The following is a 22239-nucleotide window of genomic DNA, read 5'->3' as shown; positions in this document are numbered from 1 at the left end:
AAAATTAGATTAATTATATAATTTTATAATTTTAAAATTACAATATTGGTTTAATGATAAAAGTTGGAAAAAAAAAGTAAGAAAAGTGCTAAATTTAATTCTTTCAACAAATATTTGAAAGATATAAAATTAGATCGATAGCACAAGAGATTTTGAGTTTAATTTTTTTTACTAACAAAACTAACCACTAATATCTATTGATAAAGAATTTATAATTTTAATTGTAATTGAGAAATTCAACATCCACATAGTTTTGTTTAAAGGATCTAAAGATGTATGAAAACAATAAAATTACAAATAAGGATACTGGAAAAGGAGAGGAATATAATTTCTAACATTAACTTTAATAGAAAATTTATATATCTAAGACATAATAAAGATATAAATGTATTAATATGATAAGAACAAAAAGACTAACACCATGTATTAGAGAGTTTGTTAGTTAAAACATAAAAACACTTAGTAGTGTAAGATTTCGTAAATAAGTTAACAAAATGCATAGCTACTAAAAGAGATGAAAGATAGTATAATGGATGTATGATAAAAATAAAATAACGACTAGGAACAATGAATTTCTCCATATGCTCGTTAAAAATTGAATTATCACTAAATTTTATAGCATTTTGGTTACCAGACTACTTAGGAGTTATCCAGAAAAAGAAATGACTAATGTTAGAAAGAAACCAATGCAAACAAAGTAACTCATTAATGGTTAGAGTTATGGCACAATATTCAACTTCATCAAGAAATGAGAAACAAGAGAGGGTTTTTAAGAAAAAATGCACAAAATCTATAATAGACTTATATAGTAAAGTAATCAACTCAATCAACAACATAAGAATAAGCATACAACGTCTAAGGAAGATGATGAGGAAAAGATAAAGCTAGGTATCTAAGAATGTGGATAATAGTTTCCCAATGCACTGTAGTAGGAGAAATAAGAAACTAATTCACAACATAAACAATATTAAGACAAGTAATGGAAATATATTAAATTCTCAACAATAACAATAGTACAATAGTGGATCAGATAGAGGCATATTATTAGAAAGAGTAGATTTCTCATTGAGCTTAATTGGGAAGTCAAATGTTCAAGTATTAGAAAGGCAAACATGTTATACAATAATGACTAAGCTATATGAAAACTTCAATCCCCAACAAATGACAAAGACGACTTCAATCTTTTATTTTAAAATATTTTAACAACTGTAATTCTAACTCCACAATATGTTTGCAATTTTGGGTCTGAATATTTAGCAATGCATAAATGCATGATCTTAATAGCTAAACATGTTTAATATGATCCTAATCAAAGTCTAAAACAAAGAATATATTGAAAAAACTAATGCAAAATAAAATTTCTAATTCTAGCTAGTTTAGGTATGCTAAAATGTGTTTAATGAGTCAAAACTTGTAATGACACATATAATGCATTAGTTTGAGCAAGGAACCTCCCACGTAAGGTAATGTTGATCCATTTCAAGGAATGAAGGAGACAAATAAGATATTAAAAGTAACATTGATGGCATACGTCAGTGAAAATAAAGGTAAGGGATGACATATTCTTTGCATGATGTTGCCCTTTGGTGATTTATCGAATACGCACACGCAATACACCTTACAAACAGAAAAATTCTTTAGAAAATACTCAAAATAAAGAAATATATCTTGTTGGGGTAAGAGACAATGCAATGCGATGACGAGCTATGACGATGACCAAAAATGAAAACTCCACGTGAACCCTACCTGACAACAAAGACCATGAAACAACGATGAACTGCGTTGTGGGAGTTGTATTCATTGCTTGAAGCTTTGTTCATTGCGAGGATGAACTACGTTACACGGAGTTGTATTACGGGGAGCCGCATTTGTTGAGGAGAAAGGAGGAAGAGTTGTCTTCGGAGAAAAATCATATGATTGCTTCAAAATCTTTAAGGGAAATGAGAAATTAGAGGTACGTTGTGAGTAAATTCATGTAACAAATTTAGAAAAATTTTAGTGTAAAAGAGAAAGTAAAATAGTAAAAATTGTATTATAAATTGGAGAGGTTAAAAACCTCTTAAAAAACAATTAAAATCTCCAATATTATGAGCACTCAAATAGTTCTTTTTAAGATCTTAAATAATATTAATTTATAAAAAGTTTTTATAACCCCACAAAATAATCCCCGCAAAATAATAATTTTTTTTATAGTGGACCCTTATATTTATAACAGTGGTGGAGGATTTTTAAGTCTTTTCTTATTATTGTGGAGGTGCAGTTGGTAATTTTGTGTACACAGCTAGTAGTCATGGCTATGCAGAAAATAATAGCCATTTACATATTTTTTTGTCTTTACACATCTCGGGATGTACAGGAAGAAGAAATAATAGGGTGTTAAAAGCAATTGCCGTATCCTTAACAATTACTCAACTTTTTCTATGGTCTTCTTTTCTTTTTAAACGATGTAATTTTTTATTTTTAATTTTAATTTAATAAAAAAATACAACCATGCAATGGAAGAAAAGTGAGCATACATCTCGTCTCTGAATATGTCAATAATGATAATATTTCATGAAGTAATCTCTACAAAGCTTTGATGAACTCCTACAAGCATTTGGTGTAGTCTACAACTCACAAGGAATAAATAACGATGTTATGTTACACATTCACATCTCCCTGGTAATCTATTCATGATCAGATTGCCACCAAACAAAGAAAACCCAACATTTTAGGAAACATTTTCTTTAGAAAGCACGAATTATTATTGTCCATCGGGAATTTTGCATATTACATATGCTTTCTTCCCAATCTTACATTCAATACCTTTGAATTTACAGCTAAAAATACTCTTGAAAGATTTTCCCGCATTGTACTTCATTTCCTCGTCAACAACTTTCTTCAGTGAATGGGCAATGTCACCCGGTGACCATGCCAAGGATATGTGCGGACGTGGATCCTGTAAAGTGTAGTTCAAGTTCAAATACCAGAATTGAATCAGGGATAAGACGGTGTTCTAAAGTTTCTAGGCAAATTCAAAACCGTAATTACCTAAATGGACAAAAAATTTCAAAATTACATATAGACAAGTTATGCAGCCCCACACAACTTCAAACAAAGAAGTTGTGCTCAGGTGTACGACTTCAGACATATGTTAAAAGGTGAAGTTTGTGAAATCCCAGATATTTTTTGTCCGGATAATCGATTACAATAAACTATAATCAATTACTTAACGTTGAAATCATGTACGATTTCACTGTTAATTGATTATAATATTATTATAATCAATTACCAGCGGGTGTAATCATAATTGATCACCGGATGGAAAAATGGGTAAAATACATGAAAGATCATGGGAGTTGATAATCGATGGATTTAACCATAGAAAATTTGTGATTTTTACTTTATACTCGTCATAATTTGGATAAAATTGTATAAATTAGATAACAAGATACAAGGAAGAAGTACAATTTATTAATATTCAAAAATGGTAAATACAAAGATGTAAGAATTATTAACTATATGGACATGTTTACTATTATGACCTTAGTGTGGGGGCTACACGACTTGCCAATATCCGTAATTTTGAAATTTTTTTATTCATTTACGTAATTACGGTTTTGAATTTGCCTAGAAACTTAAAAAGATCGGGATAAGACAGTAGTTATGATGCAGTGGTTAGGGTGGCAGCATTACTCAACAAAACTACTCACCTTGTAAAACTCAGGAAGATTATGAAGTCTGTAAATTGTATTGACTGTTTCAATTTGCTTTGTAATCTGCAATTAATTTTAAAGAAAAAATACATTTCATATTAATTGATAAACTAGAAGGAGAGAATGAATTGGCATAAGATTAAACAGTGAGAAATTAGTAGTCTTTTCACATATCAATTCTATTTTCCAGAGGTTCTCATCCCATCTCTAGTCTTTTCCCAATTATATATGTGCAACTTCCTATACAAGATAAAAAGGATGAACTATGAGTTTCGAGAATTTACATTTCCATCTTTATTTAATTTAGTTTTTCACGTCACCCTAATGATTTAATTCAGTTTCAAATGCAATTTTCCAAACTTCCTATAGTTATATTACGAATGACATGAATCAAGAGAGCATTAACATGTTCTAAATCAGCAGCTTTATAGAAAACAAACCAAGGTACAAATATTAAGCCCCTAACAATCACATTTAAGCGACAAGTGCAACACATAAATCCAACTGGGGTATGATTGAAGAGTAAAACAAGTAACAGGGGCATGCAAAAAGAAAATGTAAGGCCACAAATCATACCTCTATTAACCCTCTTTGAACAACTTCTACCGAGAGAAAGGTGCGTGTGTGATCATCATTAATAAAGACCTCCCACTTGTGAAAGTCTATCCAATACCTACTTCAAAGGGAAACAATGAGGAAAAAAGGTGGAAAAGAAAAAACTGTTCCATTTTCACAAGTGAAGAATAGAAGAAATAAAACTGACTGGCGTTGGATGTGAAGCTTCTGTTTGAGCATTGAGATCACTGAGTCAATCTGGTGCACTCGTATTGGAACAGTTCTTCCCAAACTTATGTGAAATTCTCTTCCTAAGGCAACTTGTTCGAGCTTCTCATCATGTTGGCACAGGATGTTTAATGGGACATCGACATCAACAACATTAAGATTTGGCACCCGAGATGACACTTTTTTCAAGAAAGCAGATAGTTCTTTCTTCGACGGAGATGAAATGTTAACTGTAAACAAAAGCTGCACCTTGTATAATTTATCATGAAAAGCTTTTGAACAAACTTACTAGCATGGTGAAGTCTATTAAAAATATATGAAGAAATCAACAAGGTACTGGTAAGGGAACAATAAAATATAAAATAGCCTTGCATGTGGTGGTTGAACTTGATCTAAATTCTAGGAACGACAATCATAACTGAAACTGAGAATGCCCCTTTCAATTTTAAGGATATCACTTTTACAACTACATCGTGCAGGTGATCCTGTTTCTAACACGAGAAATTTCCAGGAGTCAAGAGCAGAAAGTTCAGACATAGACAATGGACCAGTTGCTTGACCTAGGCAGGACCTTGTTATAGTGAAGGTGCTGTCCATATGAGAATATTCATTCACAATATGCTCCAACAAGTGCTTTGAAATGCCAGACCAAGTGCACCTTGCTCTGTGCTTGTTGCAGATGCATCACAGGGCACAAGGACATCTAAACTGTAAAGGACTCAAATAATTTGGAGGCATAGATATCTTGTGCAACCAAGGAAATCATCTTTGCATGAGAATGTATGAGAATAGCTTAATTTGACTTTACTTGTGATTTAATTTTCAGAAGTTACTTTACTATGGCTTTTTTTCTATTTAGAGCAATTATCACAAATATAAAAGAATCATAATGACTCTTGAAAAATAAATTAACATTAAAGTCAAATCTGAGTTGTTATCAAATTCTCCCAAACTCAAAACCTTTGTTTATCCCCAAGAAAAAAGTATATTTTAATTAAGAGAAAAATTAAAAGGAGAAAAGGTAACCGGTGAGACTCACAAGGACAATTATGTTATTGTTGGAAATCTCATATTGATTAGATATATAACCAAATTAAAATAAGTGGATGCAATCTCATATTGTTGGAAGGAGGAAAAAGATGAAGGTATCAACCCAAGACAAAAGAGATAAAAGAAGCTAAGATGATTTTTGAAAAATTGCTCAACAAACTTTTGTTGTCGAATGAAACTGGACTAGCAAGTAAACTCCTCAAAGATTCATTCAACAAAGCATCTTTGCTGAGTGAAATATGGACAATGTGTAAGATTAGAAAAATTGCTCGACAAAGAAATTTTGCTGAGCAATGTTTGGCAGTGGTCAAAGTGCTAAAACTCACGAGATTACACTATTCCATTGTTCAGAACTCTCCTAGCTCATGTTTTTAGGATTCTTCGTTTCCTTTTAGATTTTGATGCTTCTCATGGCAACGAGTACCTAATCTCTCCGTTGTTGGGGTTAGATGTTACACTTAGAAAGTAATAGGCCTAAGTGAAAAGTAAATTTAAATGTGAGGCATTCTAATGTGCACAGACAAATGCATAGGGTAAATTCATTAAAAATCACCACAGCAGAAAAACCATCACGTTTAAACATATAAAGATATTTTTACAAAGAAAAATTCTTTCAAAGATCACAATTAACTTACTTGGTATGTAAACATGTAAGGCATAGTTACCATCAACGTGAGGGAAGCTCCTAACTCTTGTTGTCTGACCTGTCTGCAGATCTAAAGAACATTTACCATAAAAACCATGAATAGTTGTCTACAAAAGGAACAAAGCTTGCTACCAAATAATAAGAAATAAAGTTGGTTATAATGAAACTTTCATCATAAGAAATATGAGTTTATGAATTCAGAAAAAAATTGTAACATCAACAAGATTTTCAGGTTGGTGAAATTTACAATTCTTATTATTTCCTATTGGATCGCCTAAACCTATCCAACAAGATGAAAGCTTCATTCTCTTTTTTTCATTCTAGTAATGAGTAAATAAAATCAGCTTAAAACCTAGAATACCAAGAAATGTTGTCGGGTCAAGGAGAGAGATAGGAGGTGGTGGCAATGGTGTGAATACTGCTGGGGGAGTAGAGGTTGGAGCTGAAGGTGCAGATTCCGAATCTGAATCAGAAGATCCATCACCATAACATGATTTCAATGCCTCCATTTCAGTCTAAACTTTATAATATACGAAGATCTGTACATGAAACTGATCAAACTTATGGTAACTCGTATAAAACAAATATAATAATCAAAGAATGATAAAAATCTTTAATAAGAAATCCCTTTGTGTTTCTATGCAATTGTATAGCTCAACTTTAAGATACAAAAATGGATTGCTCCCCCATTTAAGTTGCATCTTAGTCCTTTATGTACTTATTCTTTGAAATTTGTAATGATAAATCCATGGTAGTTGTATACTAAATGAGATTGCAAAATAAACTTTTTAAAGGATTGCACATACAGGACTTGGCATGAGATTTCATTACCTTCTACTGGTAATGCTCAAGTGAAAATCATTAAGCAAGGCACAGCATTTTTAATGAAACAAAAACACTTAGCAAGTTTCACCATAAACCATTCCCATATGGTCATAAAAGAGCAGTGTCAGATCAAATTTGAGAAACTGTACATACAATATATACATGTTACGAGCATTTCTTTTGTACAAATGCCATGGCAATGCATAAAACCAACCATTGCCACAGTCAAAACAAAAGTTAAAATATAACTATTAGAATGAAACAAATCAAAGTTTGATTAAGCACTAGAAGGAGATTACAAAACTGTCACTAAAGGTAGAATTTTTAGAACAATTATAATGAGACAAATCATAGGACAATGGTAGTTCAGAATTGGTGAGAGCTGGAAAAATTTGTACAACAAAGGCTTTTAAGATGGTAGGAAATATATCAGTCGAGCAAACAGATTTGTTATCTGAAAATAAATTAGAATCATAGTAGATGAGATGGAAAGCGAAAGAAGACACAATGTCCCCAAGAGAAAGAAAGAAACAATTTTGGTGGCTAAGGATTATCTGAAAATAATCTCTTTATTCACCGAGTTTGTTTGGCTAAGTACACCACTTATTATGAAATATTCAAACTGGACCCAATTTAAAAGTTCTTAATGAAGAGAAAGCCAGAAAAGTAATATCTCATACATAGACAAAACTAAAGACCTAATCACGAATTCTTTAGAGTAATCCCTATCCCTGAAACTGAAAATAGAATATTGAGTGCATTTGCAGTTTACTATGCCTTCAAACCATTTCTATAAATTGGTGAGATCTGTGCATCTATTAACATGAATTTATTTTATTTTTGGAACACCTGTGGATTTTAATACTCCTTTCATCAACTAGCCTTTTTTCAAATATTAGACACCTTATCTCATATTTGAAGAAAAAGTTCCAAAACTCAATTCCACATTAGCCTTTTCCTATTAATCATGGACAAGATTCATCATTCAAACTTACAGCCTTGCAATTCTCAAATTTCAATGAAGATTGAACATAGTGAATTAGTTCTTCATCCGTTCAGTTTTCATCCATTTATTCTTTTAAACATGGTCTTTTATATTTTGATCCCTACTTTGACCTGATACTGAGATTGCATGGACTGACATAAGTACTTGCCAAACTAGATATTCTCAACTGTTTGTTCTATTAAATATATGCAACTCGGTTTTCACTCATCATAATATACACACTACTTGGAAGTGGGCGCAAAGATTAATTGCAGGCTCACCCTATTGCTTGTAGGTAACCTTTTACATAACAATTTAAAATTTACACAACTTGGGATGTATAAACAGACTTCGTAACCTGAGAAAGTGAAAATGGCCACACTACCAAAATAGAGGATATTATTTGTGTTTACGTTTAGATTTTTAGAGATTTTAAACTTCCACAACCCACTGTTGAACATGCACTACTAAGAAAAAAACTGCAAACTGTTAAAGTTTCACAGAAAGTGATCCTCTAATTTAAAATCATGAACAAAGCCTTATGGACAAACAAATGTAAACTACAACAAACAACAGGTTGAGCACGGGAATAAACAAAACAATCATGGTTACAGACAACAACATTTTGTAGTCATTTCAAAGGGACAAAACATCTAACAAAGAAATTGAATGAGAAAAAAAATATAATGAAAAAACATAGAATGGAATATTACCAACTACTATAAGAGTTAAATTGAAGTTACAGTTTACGACAAACAGGGAGTTGAGAACTAGGGTTCCAGGCAATCCCTGATCAAAATGTCCAAAAAATCTAAATCAAGATTAGAAGAATAGACATAAATGGAGGATCTATAAACCTTAAACTAACAGAAATCTAAAGAAGACTAATCATACACTTACCTGATATATAGGGGATAAAGGTGTATTGTGCCTAGTTCGATGATTAAGAAGATCCTGGTGACTAGTGAAATAGATAGCTCAATTAAATTGTAAAGAAGTGGACTTTAAGTCTAACTCAATCTCACAAAAATCAACTTGTGAGGTTAGGTTTGCACTTACATATATACTATAAATTGGTCTTATCTCTAGTTGATGTGAGACTTCTAACATGTCCCCTCATGTTAAGGTATATACATCTCAAGTGTGAGACTTGATATTAATGGGTGGTCCAATAGCGGATGGAACAATATGCCCAATAAACAACAAATCTCGCTAGGATAGATTCTAATAATGGTTTTGATATCATGTTAAAAAGTGGACTTTAAACCTAACTCAACCTACAAAACCATCTTGTAAGGTGAGGTTTGCACCTACATATGTATTATAAATCAATCTTGTCTCTAGTTGATGTGGAATTTCCAACACAGATTTTCTAGATAAATAGGATTGTGAGAAACATATGACTAATAACCCTAAATCCTAGTGCCTATATAAATAGATTTGTTGTAGACACATCAAAATGGTTGATAACTAGGCCACGTTTCTTTTTCTTTATTACTCTAGATGTGTATATCTTCTATCCAAAGCATAACCAGAATTCAAGACACAAATTTACAAGAGTCCATAAATACAAACTCACACCCTTTAATAAAGCTCAATGTTATTTAAACTAGTTGACTCCAAACTCAGCGCACAAGTCCTGTTTTATTATTTTATCTACAAAACAAATAAATAACGGGTTATATTTTGACTAGTGGGATAATTATATTTGCTACCCGTATGCTTTATGTTGATCCTACCCCTATCATGATATTTCAATCAAATCATAGCCCTCTATTGTTACACTGAAGCTGGGTATGCATTTTAATTATGAACAAACAGTTAAAGAACTGTAAGAAAGAAACTTACCCTTTTACACACACAGGATTTGAAATTAAAAACTATGAATTGGTGGGATCAAATCATCAAGCTTCTGCAGAAAAAAACCAGATATTTACAACATTATTTACATCTCAGCTTAAGAGAATTGTACAATAAGTATACATAAGGCATCGTAGCAAAGTCTAAATAATAATCCAACAACAAAACATAAGCCAATACTTGGGCAGAATTATAAAAGAAGAAAAAACAACCAAATCAAGTAACTAAATGCAGAACTGAGATTAGACTAAAATGTTCAACCATAATAATAATCAACATCTGATTGCAGAAAAATGTAGAAAAAATTAATTAACAACAATAGCATAAAATAAGAATGACCAAAGTAAAGAAAACACAACATATACGTTAATGGGAACTAATTGAAGCAGTAATAAGTCCACTGAAGATGCCAAGGCATCACCACCAATTGTTCCTAACTCTGGATACCCTTATCAATCCCTCGTACCAATTGTACGTGAACTCTGTCCTCTTCCCCATTTTTCTTCCGTGTATAAACAAATAATAAATGTCCAATACATTTTTCAATCCACTTGGAGGGATTCAAGCAGAAGCATATAATGCTGTCAAATGAGAAACCAAACAACTACTAAGAAATTCAAACATTTAAAAATCACTGCCTAACTTCAAGTTCCTAATTCCTTAAACCAATATAGCCTCACAAGACCCAGTATCCTCACAGAAACAAGTCCAAAATACCAAAATTTTCAAATTCAGCATCAAGTGAACAAATACTTAGAAGATTAACATGTCAAAATGAATTTACATAGGAACAAATGGTCATGACGACCTTCATGATCACAGCGAGCTCAGGGGTGATGATGAGAGCTTAAAGGAACCGAACAAACCACACTTTTCGGGTTGGGATTAATTTAGAGGGTGATTTACTGGAGCAACTCAGAGATTTAGTGTGAGGAGTGCAGTGTATGGTGAGACGGAAATAACTGTGCACCCTGTAGCTCTCTTCTACTGTAATAAAAAATATCTAAAATGAAAAAAAAATTAAAAAAAAATGTTTTCTAAATTTATATTAAAATTACTAAAGGTTGTATGTAAAAAAAATTATATTTTAGTAATTTTATAATTTTATAAGTATATAATAAGATTACTTGTAAGTTTAATCACTGTGATAAAATTGGTTATTATGAATTTTATTTTACAATCCAACAAAAATAGTTATATTTATAACAAAAATGTAAGAAAGAAAGTTATAAAACAAACACTATTCTCCTCATATATCATTATAGAAATATTTTAGTTATGTAAACACTTAATTTTCATCTCAATAACAAATTGGTAATGGAAGGTATTAATTTTTTACATACCAATAAAATTGGCTATATTTATAAAGTAAAAACAACATACATTTAAGGGTGTTACTCCCTCCACCCCACACGTCTCTTCCTCCACCTCCCCAATTTTCTAAAATGCCAATTATATCCTTCTAAAATGACAATTATATCCTCAAAAGTTAAAATTTTTTATTTTTATTATTTTAATATTTTAATTTATTTAAAACTTCTGATTTACTTCCCTCTGCACCTCTTCCTCTCTTCCATTTTCGTTTACCTTTCTCTCTTCCGTTAAGCTTCTTCTCCACCTATAACAAATTCATATTTTAACAAATTCATATTTTAACAAAATTATTACGTTTAAAAACTAACCATATATAACATTTAAAATTATAAATTTAAATATAAATTACTGTAAATAAAATAAACAAATAAAATAAAAACGAAACGTAAAAGGAACACTGCCTCTGGACGGATGACATCCTTCAACGGATGTCAACATCTGTTGAAGGCAAAACGGATTAAACGGATGTCGACATCCGTTTTGCCTTAAACGGATGTTGACATCCGTTGAAGGATGTCATCCGTCCATAGGTAGTGTTCCTTTTACGTTTCGTTTTTATTTTACTACGTTTTGCGGCTCATGCAAGGATTATAGGCTTGGATATTAAAAGGATTATTGGAAGTATGGGAAGGATTTAGGGTTTAGGATTATTGGAAGGATTATGACTACGTACCTGGAGAGGAACCACGACAAGGACACTACACCATAAACGCACTGCACCACGTACTGCACCGAGAACAAGAAGAAGATTGTTTGATAATTCTTTTCACGATCACCAAGCTTTGTAGAAAAATATTTTACTCATACAAGAAACTACGTAGGTTATCAGTGAAATATGTTATAAATGAATAAAATTAAAAAACAAAAATTTTAAAAATAAAATTTTACTGAGGGGCAAAATAGTAAAGGAAAGGTGGAGGAAGGGGCAAAATAGTAAAGGGGAGGTGGAGGAAGAGATGTGTGGGGGTGGAGGGAGCAACACCCTACATTTAAAAACAATCTACAAAATATAATCTTCCTAAAAGGAATTTATTTAAGAGTGAGTTAAACTTGCCCATAAACCATAGCTCAAGTTGATAGCTTTGTATATGAGAAGTGAAAAAGGTATTAAGGGGCAGAAAGGGATTTCCATCTCCAATATTGATTCTTTATAACTTGCATTAATTTGTTTTTCTGATTATGTATTATCATATCATATGTTTTTTCATCTTAAAAGAATATATTTAATAAGATCTATATTTACTATTTGCGCTGCATTCTTAAGTACAAAAGCAAATTTGTTCTATCTCTGTTATTATTTATTTCAATCACCCAACGCAATGTTTAAAAAAGACTTCATGAGATATTAAATAAATATTATACTAATGGTAAAACTATTTTTGAATGTTGTGCGTGATAAAGTAGTTCTAATATTTTTTTCTGAAAGACTCATTTATTCAATTTGTCTTAACATGTTATGTTTTAGGAAAATTAAATTATTTTAAATTTAAAAAATGATAATAATGGTGTTAATAAATATTATTGATGATATTTGATAAACAATATCTACATTTGAAAAATAATTTCGGTTTTCAATATTTAATATATATTTTTAATTATAAAAATGTTAGTTTTTCAATTATGAAAAGAAATCAAATCCGTTGACATAAGAAAATTTACTATACTTTAAATGACTTCCTAAACTAGTATTACTGTTATAAAAAAATCTGTTTAATCTTGTATTACTACGAGAAATTGAGTTATCTATTAAAACATAAAATTCAAAAAATAAGTATTCAGAAATTACAAAAATGATGTATAATTCATAACTGCATGTAATAGCAGCATTTATTTAATTGTGTATATCAACTTTAAATGTCTGTATTACTTCATTCCAAAAAAAAACAGAAAAAAACTGCAAAAATAATTAATTTAACATGAGTTGGGTTTACCGTGATTTTTTATATTAACTATAGTGTTTAATGTATTATCATTATAAATAATGCATTTTATTTATTCAGTACTGTATGAATTTTTCTATGCTTCAAATAGCTACCCACAAACATAAGTTTCCATGTACAATCTTACTTTTTAGTTAATTGCTTTATAAGAAAATGGGCAAGATAAATAAATAGAAACAAAATCAGACAAACAGCCTTGAATAAAAAGGGGATTTATTCAATGAGAATGAAGCTCACAAAGATACAAAAAGTTGGTATGTATAGCTTCTAAAAGACTTTGTAGCATTATCAAGCATGGATATGTACAAGTGAATGTAGCCTAAATTATAGGCTACGTATTTTTATGTACACTTGGTGTACACGGACCCTACGGCCTGTACTTCAGCATGCATGCGAAGATACCATTGCTGAAAGAGGTTGGAAATTAGTATTTCCTACAAACCAATAGAGTGCCCATTTCAAATTGCAGAGCGTGTACTTCAGAGATTTTGTCCAATTTTCCTGTTTATTGAAGCTTTGAGTGATGGAATAGTTTTCCACTTTGTCATTGTCAATCCTACAAATTACCCAAAAATGTCATTCTCAAACATCAAACTAATGCAGGAAAACAAGTAAAGTTAATGTATGATGATGATCTTCACCTGATATCTTTGTTGAGCATTTGTTACAAAAAAAAAGAGTTATGTAAATTAAGCAAAATCAATCATACTATACTAAAAAGCTCAAGAAGGAATACATGTTGTTCTGTTAATACTAACTCAATTCCAAACCGAGCATAGTAAGGCTTGGGTCATCACCGACCATTCTACATCCATTTTATGATGTTCAAGAGAGTGGGAAAGGCCTGCATGTGTATCAGAACAACTAAAGACACTTAGTAGACTTCACTTTTATTTCTTTGTTTGCACTTTCAGGGTATTAAGCAATGGCTAAGGACTCAACATGTTCATCGAGATCTTAAATCATCATGCCTGAAGCCAGATTACTCTATTAGACAAGCTCAGGGGTAGTAGAAGTAGACATCTGGCCCTCCTATTCTCTACTCTCTCCACCATCAATTAGCCAAAGGACATAATATGCTTAACTCAAAAGGAGTTTTGTTTGATGGCATCAAAGCAAAATTCTTCTGTATCCAATTCTCACATAGCATCCAAAGATAAAACACACTGCTGTGAATGAATATATTAAACTCAGTACTTACTTATAAGGCAGTTTGAAACATTTCTCAGGTGGTATGTTATTCTCTTGATCCTTAGACTTGGCAAAGTCTGCAAAATCCTTGAGGCAAGCTAAAAACAATGTCATTGCTTTGTCATAACGTGTACTCCAGAACAAGTTGACAGGACCAAACCTGGTAACATAATACCATCTACTAATATGATTCAGTAGCCAAGTTTAAGAACAAAACTAAAGACAGAAAGTTTACTAAATTGCTTCGTTTACAACTTTTTATACAAGTCATAACACCAACCACAATCTCAGCACGCATACAAGTCAACTGCCAAGTAAATGGCAAGACCTTAAATAGTGTAAGAACCCCAATGTAGAGGTTTATCCTAATGTTTATACATAGAAACAGAAGTAATAAAACTAACAACAGACATTTAGAAATTGCTACCAATCAATCAGCTGGTAGATCTGATTTCTTTCACACATTGCACTACTGATTTTGGTTCTCAACTTCAGACAGCATCAAATTCTATTTTACAATTGAAGTAGATATGTAGAACAACGAAATACTTACAGCTCAAAGGTACTATTATTGGTGTCTGTGATACGAGGGTAGCTACCCATAGGAATTATCTTTATCCGATATCTAAAGGTAACAAGTTTAGGAGTTACAAGTCAGCAAATCAACAAAAATCTTATTCCCGTTGGGAGAGTTTGATATGTGAATCACAGTTTCATATGATGTCTTTGGTCAGAGAGGGTATATTACTAGTCATTCCTTTGAATTATATGAAAACTGACAATAACAAGAGGAAATTAAGAAAAGGCAATACTTAAGAAGAAGAATAATCATAAATCATAAATCAAACTAGACTATAATGGCCTGGTAGTGTCAATTCAGAAGAAGAGGCAATACTTAAGAAATTTTGGTTTGAATTTCATAAAAGATATTAGCAAGTAACAATATATGCCTACGAAGACAACAGTCTTTGTCTGCCTAAAATCATCCCTTGTGATGTTTTGCCCAGGCAGCACTCAGAAGAACTTGACAAAAAAAAAAACAGTAATTAGCAGATGGCTTCAATAGCTGTAATGTAAATTCCAGTCCTGAACTAGATTCATCACTACACGCACACACATATACATGCAGACATAAAAGAGAATTATGCTAAATTTACAAAAGTAACTACACTTATCCAATATGCTTAATGACAAAGGATACTGAAACTTCGGCCGGAAATACTGGCACATAGTATGAAGTAAAAGGCAAGCTTGGCCCCAGGCAGCATTTATCTCATCCCATTCAACCTACACATTCATAATAGCAAAGTAAACATCATAATCAAAAACTTCAAAGTAGAAAGAAAAAAGAATTTAAGATTAATAAATCCTCTAGGACAAATAATTATAACATCTCTAATCACCAAATGAGGAAAGGACACGTGCAGCTACAACATTTTCTTTTATCAAGGAACATTCCAAAGCAAAACATGACTGCATGACGGCAAAGTTGAAAGAATTAACACCATATATTAGTTGTCTGATTCAAAAGCACAACACAGCAAAAGAAATTTAACTTTTTGCCTTAAAAGAATTTTTAAAAAATAAAATAAAAGCAGCTCTTATCAACATCTACCACAAAACTTCTAAAGACCTAGAAATTATTAATCCAGAATGCAATAATGTACTAGCAGTCATCTCTAGATTTTCTACTACTAGGAGCCATGTCAGTTTTTTCAATCTATTAGATATATTATGTTTATTTTATATTTATTTTTTATCTTTAGTTAGTTTGTTACTATTTCTTATTTGTATTTTGGGCTTAACCCATATTTCTTCTATTATAAATAGAGGACCTTATGTATATATTTAACACAAGGGAAATCAATCTCATACATAGTTTTCACTATATTCAACATGGTATTAGAGTCCGCATTACCCATTATTGTCTAGTCTCATGCTCGAGATATATATATCTCAGCGAGGGGGGTGTTGGAAGTTCTACATTGACTAGAGATTAATCTCATACATAGTTTTCAATATATTCAACACAATCATTTTATGGTGAATACATGTTATTTGTCTTTCCTTTTAGCATTATGCACCACAATTCCAAAGTTTGGAATGGAATGCTAACACCAGCACTTTGGATCACAAGTTTTTACCTAAGATGATAGATATCTCATGGTAGCTTATCAATTATTGTAAACTTTAATAAAGGTAACAGTTACTACAGAGAAAACCAAGTATGCATATTAGCTAAATAACACATGGAGACAGTAATAAAAGACAGAAATAACACATGGAGACAGTAATAAAAGACAGAAATAAAGCATGCTAAGCATCGTACTGGAATTTTAGGGAGTCTTCCAAGTCGAAAGTTGTTAATTGTTCCAAACTCTCCATCGTGAGAAATGGGGAAGGCATCATTGAGCACATTTGTTCGCTTCAACAATTCTAAATGAGCTTGTGAAACTTCAATCTTTGCCAAGATTGCATCTCTCTCCTCCTGTTAATTCAAGTATTTGTGCTTATTTCCCAGACTTGGAAGTTATATGTTTCAGAAAAAAGAGGCAAAGTTTTCCGAAACATGCTTAAAACTCTTACTACAATAGTATCAAAATAAGTGAAACCTATAGTAACACAACATAATATAAGACAAACATAAAATAGAGTCGGAAAGAAAATTTTATACATGAAGAAGGATGGTCCTTTGAAAATGAATGTTATTTCCTCTATGATATCAGTGACATATTTGACCAATAAGATAGCAGTAGAAGTAGAGCTATTAATTGAAACAGATGAAGCCACTTTTGTCATTTGACAATGATCCTTTAGAACTTTCCCAGACTAGCATAAGACATAAACAACAACAAAAATATGCCAGAACAATTCTACCCAACAAGATGGTATGTGAAGGGCGCAGCAGGACAATGACAAACCTGATGTGAAATTAATTGAAACTGAAAATTGTTGAACTCATGCCAATACCTGTTACACATTTAAACAAGTATAATCAATTATTGATTTCAAGCATCACAAGCATCAGCATAAACCAAATAAGAAAAAGCGCCATTTTATATACATTTTTGAAATTTTATTTCGGGATTATGATGTTTTATCAGGAAAAATCATGTCATCAAGGTACAGAGAAAAATGCACCTCTCTTCCAATTCATGAAAGCGACTTGATTTTAACTCTAGTTCCTTCAGTTCAGCATTTATTTCAGCGTTTTGTCTCTCAGATTCTTCAATTGCTGCTTCAAGTCTTCGTTCTTCTTCCTCAATCTTGAATGGTATACCAAGTACAAAATCACTGATTAAGCTTTGGAAGAAAGCTTAATGGTACAATCAAGAAAATCATCTTAATAAAACCACTGTTTCTTAGGATAAAGACATTTCCAATCAAAACTTCATATTTCCACTAAAAAAAGACAACTGCAAATTTTAAATTCAAAAAACGTTATTAACTGAACATTCCTGCTTCAAAACTGAAAAGGGCTCCCACCGAAATAAAAATAAATAAATACACTTTACATTGTAGTATACATATATAGCTTTGTTAAAAAGTGCACTTTAAGTCCAACTCAACCCCACAAAATTGACTTCAACAGAGAAGACAAATAAGAAAAAGTGAAGGGAGCAATGATGCCATGTCACACTTAGAACAAATCCATTGAAATGTAACAACCATAACATGTCATCCAAGGCTCATGATAGATTTGGAATATTTAAAAAAATGCTAACCAACATAGGATGTTGCAATAAAATGCAATTTGCCTAACAGTCCATAATAGATTCATAATGGTGCAATTCACTGTAGTTAATTCTGGATGGCATTCTCATGGTAGTCAGAATCGCATTCCATCTAAAAGGACCACACAATTCTACTTTTCTGTCATGCCTTAGTGAGTTTCATCGAATCTTAGAACTGGTAGACTGTAGAATCATAAAAACTGTGAAATCAAAGAGTTTTCAAAATATGCATGGATAATGTTTTTGTGAGCCAACTTTCAGAAGTGGGTCAAATTTTTTCCTTTTTTTTCAATTTTGGGCTTTTGTAAACCTAATCCCATAAAACCCAAGCCCCCAAAACCAACTTTTTCTGTAATCCCAACACTAGTATTGGAGGAAAACACCTTCTCTGACCTGACATCACTGAATGTTCTTCAACCTCTAGCAAAATTATCTGTCCTCTCTCTCCCAAGCCTTAAAAGAGATGCATGAGAACCATGCTAATCAGAGCTCTTTTCTTCCAAGCTTGTAATATAAAATAGATAATCCAAATTTAAATCACTGTCATCCTTATGGTCACAAATTTTATATCATCAAAAAACTTTGTAATGGTCAAGTTTTTTGCATAAAATATTGCAGAGGTGCATATAATTTTAGAAATATATTCATACATACACTTATTTTTCTCTGGTAAACATACTTTTATATATGTCCGAAAACCCCAATTCATGCTGCACTGCTGCCAAAAGGGAGCAGACACTGGAGGAGGAAAAGAGAAAATGGCATCTTCACTGATGCAGACAAGAAACCACTTCAGGAGTTGGAAGGTATGGCCAAAAAGGAAAAAGGCATAGGATATTGCAATAGCCTATCTAATTACTATGCATTAACTATAAGTTTATTATGTCTTACCCATCTACCTCTATCTCATAACAAACTAACATAGCATTAAATGCAAACTGGCCCGAGATTCAGATATTAGTCAAAGAGATTATGAACACTAGGATGTTTCCCCATAGTTAACACTACTAATGGTTTAAATATTATATATATAGTTACGTAATACACAGACTAGAAATGGTAAACCAGATGAGCACCTTCAGTTTCTCCTTAAGAAAATCAGCCTCACTGAGGACATCTCTAGCCTCCCCCTCCAAGCGTTTAAGACAGGCCTCGTAGGATTCAATGTCCCTGTTCACATCTTCAACCTCTTTATCAAGTTTATCGGACAAAATCCTCATGCAATCAAGGCATAAAGGCTGTTCAACCTGTAACCATACCCAAAAAACACAGACATTATACCCAATAACCAATAAACCCATTAAATACATTCCATATTTACGTGTTTCAGTCAACAAACCTGGGTCTGCGTCGTGGCAATCTCAAACGCTCGAGTCAAGACAGTAATAGTGGAATTAAACCCAGAGTTATGAGGCTGCAAATGGCCACCAGAATCAGCACCGGCGCCAGGCGAATGAGCCCCGCCTCCATCCGTCCCCGATTCAGACTTGTACACAACCACAAACGACTCCTCCATCGCCTTTCCAGGCTGTGCAGCGGCGGCGGCGGCAGCATCACCACGTGGGCGATGAGCATTTCCCTGAGCCTGGGGTCTCTGCTTGGGAAGCACAACATACGAATTGTCCATTTTAGTTGCACTCAGCACACTGCTGGCACCATGAACGGACGACCCTTGCATCCCTATACTCATTTTCTCTTCGTCAAAAATTAAATCACCACAACACAACTATTCACTGATGAATGATCACAATTCACTCAAAACCAATGCCGATACCAACATTATTTCAAAATCAACAACGTAAGCAACTGTATAAATCAGCCAGATCAATAACATGAGACAATCAATTAAATTAACAAAACAATAATAAAACCCTAACTAACCGGAGCGAGAAGGATCGTTGAAGAATTTGTCAGCGTAAGAGTCCACGCCGACGATGCAGAGAGGGTTGCGGCAGTTCTGGCAAACCCATCGGGGAACGTTCGGATCCACCGGGAAGGTCCGAGTCCGACCCTTATTATCGCCCTTCTTCATCGTTTTCTTTAGTTCCTTCACTGAAGCCCGATTCGACGATTCTTGATTTATATTACAGAATAATGAAAAAGAAAACAGAAAAGGGTAACAATAATATGGGGCCTGGGTGAGGTGATTTAGGTGACAGACAGTAATCCAGGCAACTGAAAAAGGTGAGAATATTCCGACGAAGCAAGTAACTGAAAGCTGATCCCTAAGCACAGCACAATTTAGTACGGGTCATTATTGGACGAGTTGGTGGATTCGGGTGGGGCAAGGTCCGGTTCAATAACCCAAACCTCTGGTCGCCTTTAATTTCCTGCACCCCATAATTAGTAAACGCACCCAATGAATACTAAAACATTATATATATATATATATATATATATATATACATATATATATATATATATATATATATATATATGAATGACAATAGTTCTAGTTGGATGCGGGTAGGTCTATCTGTTACCTGAATAAAAAATTATATGTTATTTATTTCATAACTTATTGGATATTTATTTAAAAATTTAATACTTGTGAGTATCGATAAATATTTTATAAATTTTTAAAATAAAATTATAAAAAAATATAAAATATAATATAAATTAAAATTAATATAAATTAAATTTTAATTTTAATTTTAATTAAATTAAATTTAATAAAATATAAATTAATTTCAATGTTAATTAAATTTAATTTAATAAAATATAAATTAATTTTAATTTAATTCTTTATTAAATACTACAACATATTTTTTTATCAATAGATATTTTTTAAATAGATATTCACTTGAGTAAGGAAGCAGTAGTAGATGAATTTATTTTACGAGTTAAATAGTGAACCTAATCCGTTATCATTTTTATTAACTAGAATACATAAAATTAAAAAAAAAAACTTCAAAGGGTATAATAGTAAATTAGTGAAATAAAAGGTAAATGACATACAACTCTCACACTATTAAGCAATGGTAAATGGATAAATCCAATGGGTTTTGTTAAAAAAATAGTTAATAAATTATAAAACTAATATTTACTCAATAAATTATGACAAAATAATTTTATTTTTTATTTAGAGTAATTTTTTCATAAATACTAAACATAAATGTATTTTTCAATAAAAGTTTAAAAGCTATCACTTTGTAAAAGCCTATCTCTGTGAGATTTCTTTCCTTTTCTCAATCAAAATTTTAAAACTTTAAAAAAGGACACTAGCAACAAATTTGATTTTGAAGTTAGTTATTTAATTTAACTGAAAAGGGAAACTCAAAAGAAATAGGCTGATCATGTGGTGATAACTATTTTCATATAACTCTTTTTTTGCTTCTTCCTATCATTGATGAGCACCTAAGCATAAGTATTCCGACACTAGACCATAAATAGACTAGATCTGAAAAATTGTTAATTTCAATAATTAAAAAAACATATTTTTAATGGAAAATTTAATTTATCATATTAAAAATAAAAACCGCGTACAACAAAATCTTATTTATTATTTTAAAAAACAAAAAATATTTATTTATATTTTAAGAATTATTTATGTATTTAATTAAAATTTATGTAAACATATAGGCTTTATTTATTATTCTATAAAAAAAAATGTCAAAACGCACCCTTTTCTATTGAGTAAACTATTGAAAACATCAATACTTAAATATTTTTGCCATTGCACCTTTCTTAAGCATGTGCTTTAGCTCAACACCACACAAACAAATATAAAAGAAAATCTATGTCACTTTCAATGCTCACACATCTTATCGTTGTCCACCAAATTATAAACAACCAAAACTCTTTCTCTTTCGTGTTCGTTTATATAGAGAAATTATGTGATGCTCTTTAAATTTTGAAAGTTTTGATAGAGTTAGTTTTAATACATCAAAAGTTATTAAATTGCTGTCTTTTTGCTATTGTTTCATTTAATATTAAAATTACTATGCATTTTGTAATACCCGTAATTATACCTCCAAACCCCACCTGTTAAATCGCATTTAATGCGCCTAAGAACCCTGTCGGATTTCATTAAAAACGCACCCAAACTTTGCACACGGACGACAGGTGTCGTTAAATGATAATCTGGAATCAGTTAGTGGAGTCCAAGTGGCAGCAGGAGAATGGACGCTCGTCCTACGTGGGAAGAGAAATGATT

The 22239-nt window shown here is 31.8% G+C and overlaps 2 protein-coding genes across 7 annotated transcripts; both read right to left on the bottom strand.

Moving 5' to 3' along the window:
* Nucleotides 1-2524: 2524 nt before the first annotated feature.
* On the bottom strand, nucleotides 2525-10803 carry LOC124820105 (uncharacterized). Of its 6 annotated transcripts, XM_088099694.1 has the most exons (9): nucleotides 10653-10803; nucleotides 9833-9896; nucleotides 8698-8773; nucleotides 6536-6713; nucleotides 6164-6244; nucleotides 4459-4708; nucleotides 4272-4368; nucleotides 3693-3758; nucleotides 2525-2938 (listed from the first exon to the last, which is right to left on the bottom strand). In XM_088099694.1, the coding sequence occupies exons 4-9, from the start codon at nucleotides 6681-6683 to the stop codon at nucleotides 2744-2746; spliced, it is 837 nt and encodes a 278-aa protein (XP_087955820.1). In that variant the 5' UTR covers nucleotides 6684-6713; nucleotides 8698-8773; nucleotides 9833-9896; nucleotides 10653-10803; the 3' UTR covers nucleotides 2525-2743. The 6 variants fall into 6 exon arrangements, with proteins under 6 accessions (XP_087955820.1, XP_047147699.1, XP_047147695.1 ...); XM_047291743.2 differs by lacking the exon at nucleotides 8698-8773 and having other exon boundaries at nucleotides 6536-6725; XM_047291739.2 differs by lacking the exon at nucleotides 8698-8773.
* Nucleotides 10804-13354: 2551 nt separating this feature from the next.
* Nucleotides 13355-20323, bottom strand: LOC124820100 (beclin-1-like protein). The gene is given in 11 exon segments (XM_047291731.2): nucleotides 13355-13550; nucleotides 13552-13714; nucleotides 14360-14509; nucleotides 14903-14974; nucleotides 15551-15636; nucleotides 16679-16837; nucleotides 17271-17319; nucleotides 17491-17615; nucleotides 19160-19330; nucleotides 19423-19763; nucleotides 19965-20323. Coding segments are annotated over 11 exon segments (1518 nt in total). The 5' UTR covers nucleotides 20116-20323; the 3' UTR covers nucleotides 13355-13499.
* Nucleotides 20324-22239: the final 1916 nt, after the last annotated feature.

This window comes from Vigna umbellata, chromosome 9, assembly GCF_029865625.1.
Source record: "Vigna umbellata cultivar VRB3 chromosome 9, Vumbellata_1.0, whole genome shotgun sequence".
NCBI lineage: Eukaryota > Viridiplantae > Streptophyta > Magnoliopsida > Fabales > Fabaceae > Vigna > Vigna umbellata.
The sequence above is the reverse complement of the archived record's forward strand: the minus strand, read 5'-3'. Positions and strand labels throughout refer to the sequence as shown.

Excerpts from the sequence above, each read along its gene's own strand:
- LOC124820105 (XM_088099694.1), bottom strand. The coding sequence starts at position 6,683 with ATGGAGGCATTGAAATCATGTTATGGTGATGGATCTTCTGATTCAGAT. Across the intron at positions 4,369-4,458 it reads AAGCTTCACATCCAACGCCA|GTATTGGATAGACTTTCACA; the intron begins GTCAGTTTTATT and ends CCTTTGAAGTAG. Across the intron at positions 3,759-4,271 it reads TTCAAAGAGGGTTAATAGAG|ATTACAAAGCAAATTGAAAC; the intron begins GTATGATTTGTG and ends AATTAATTGCAG.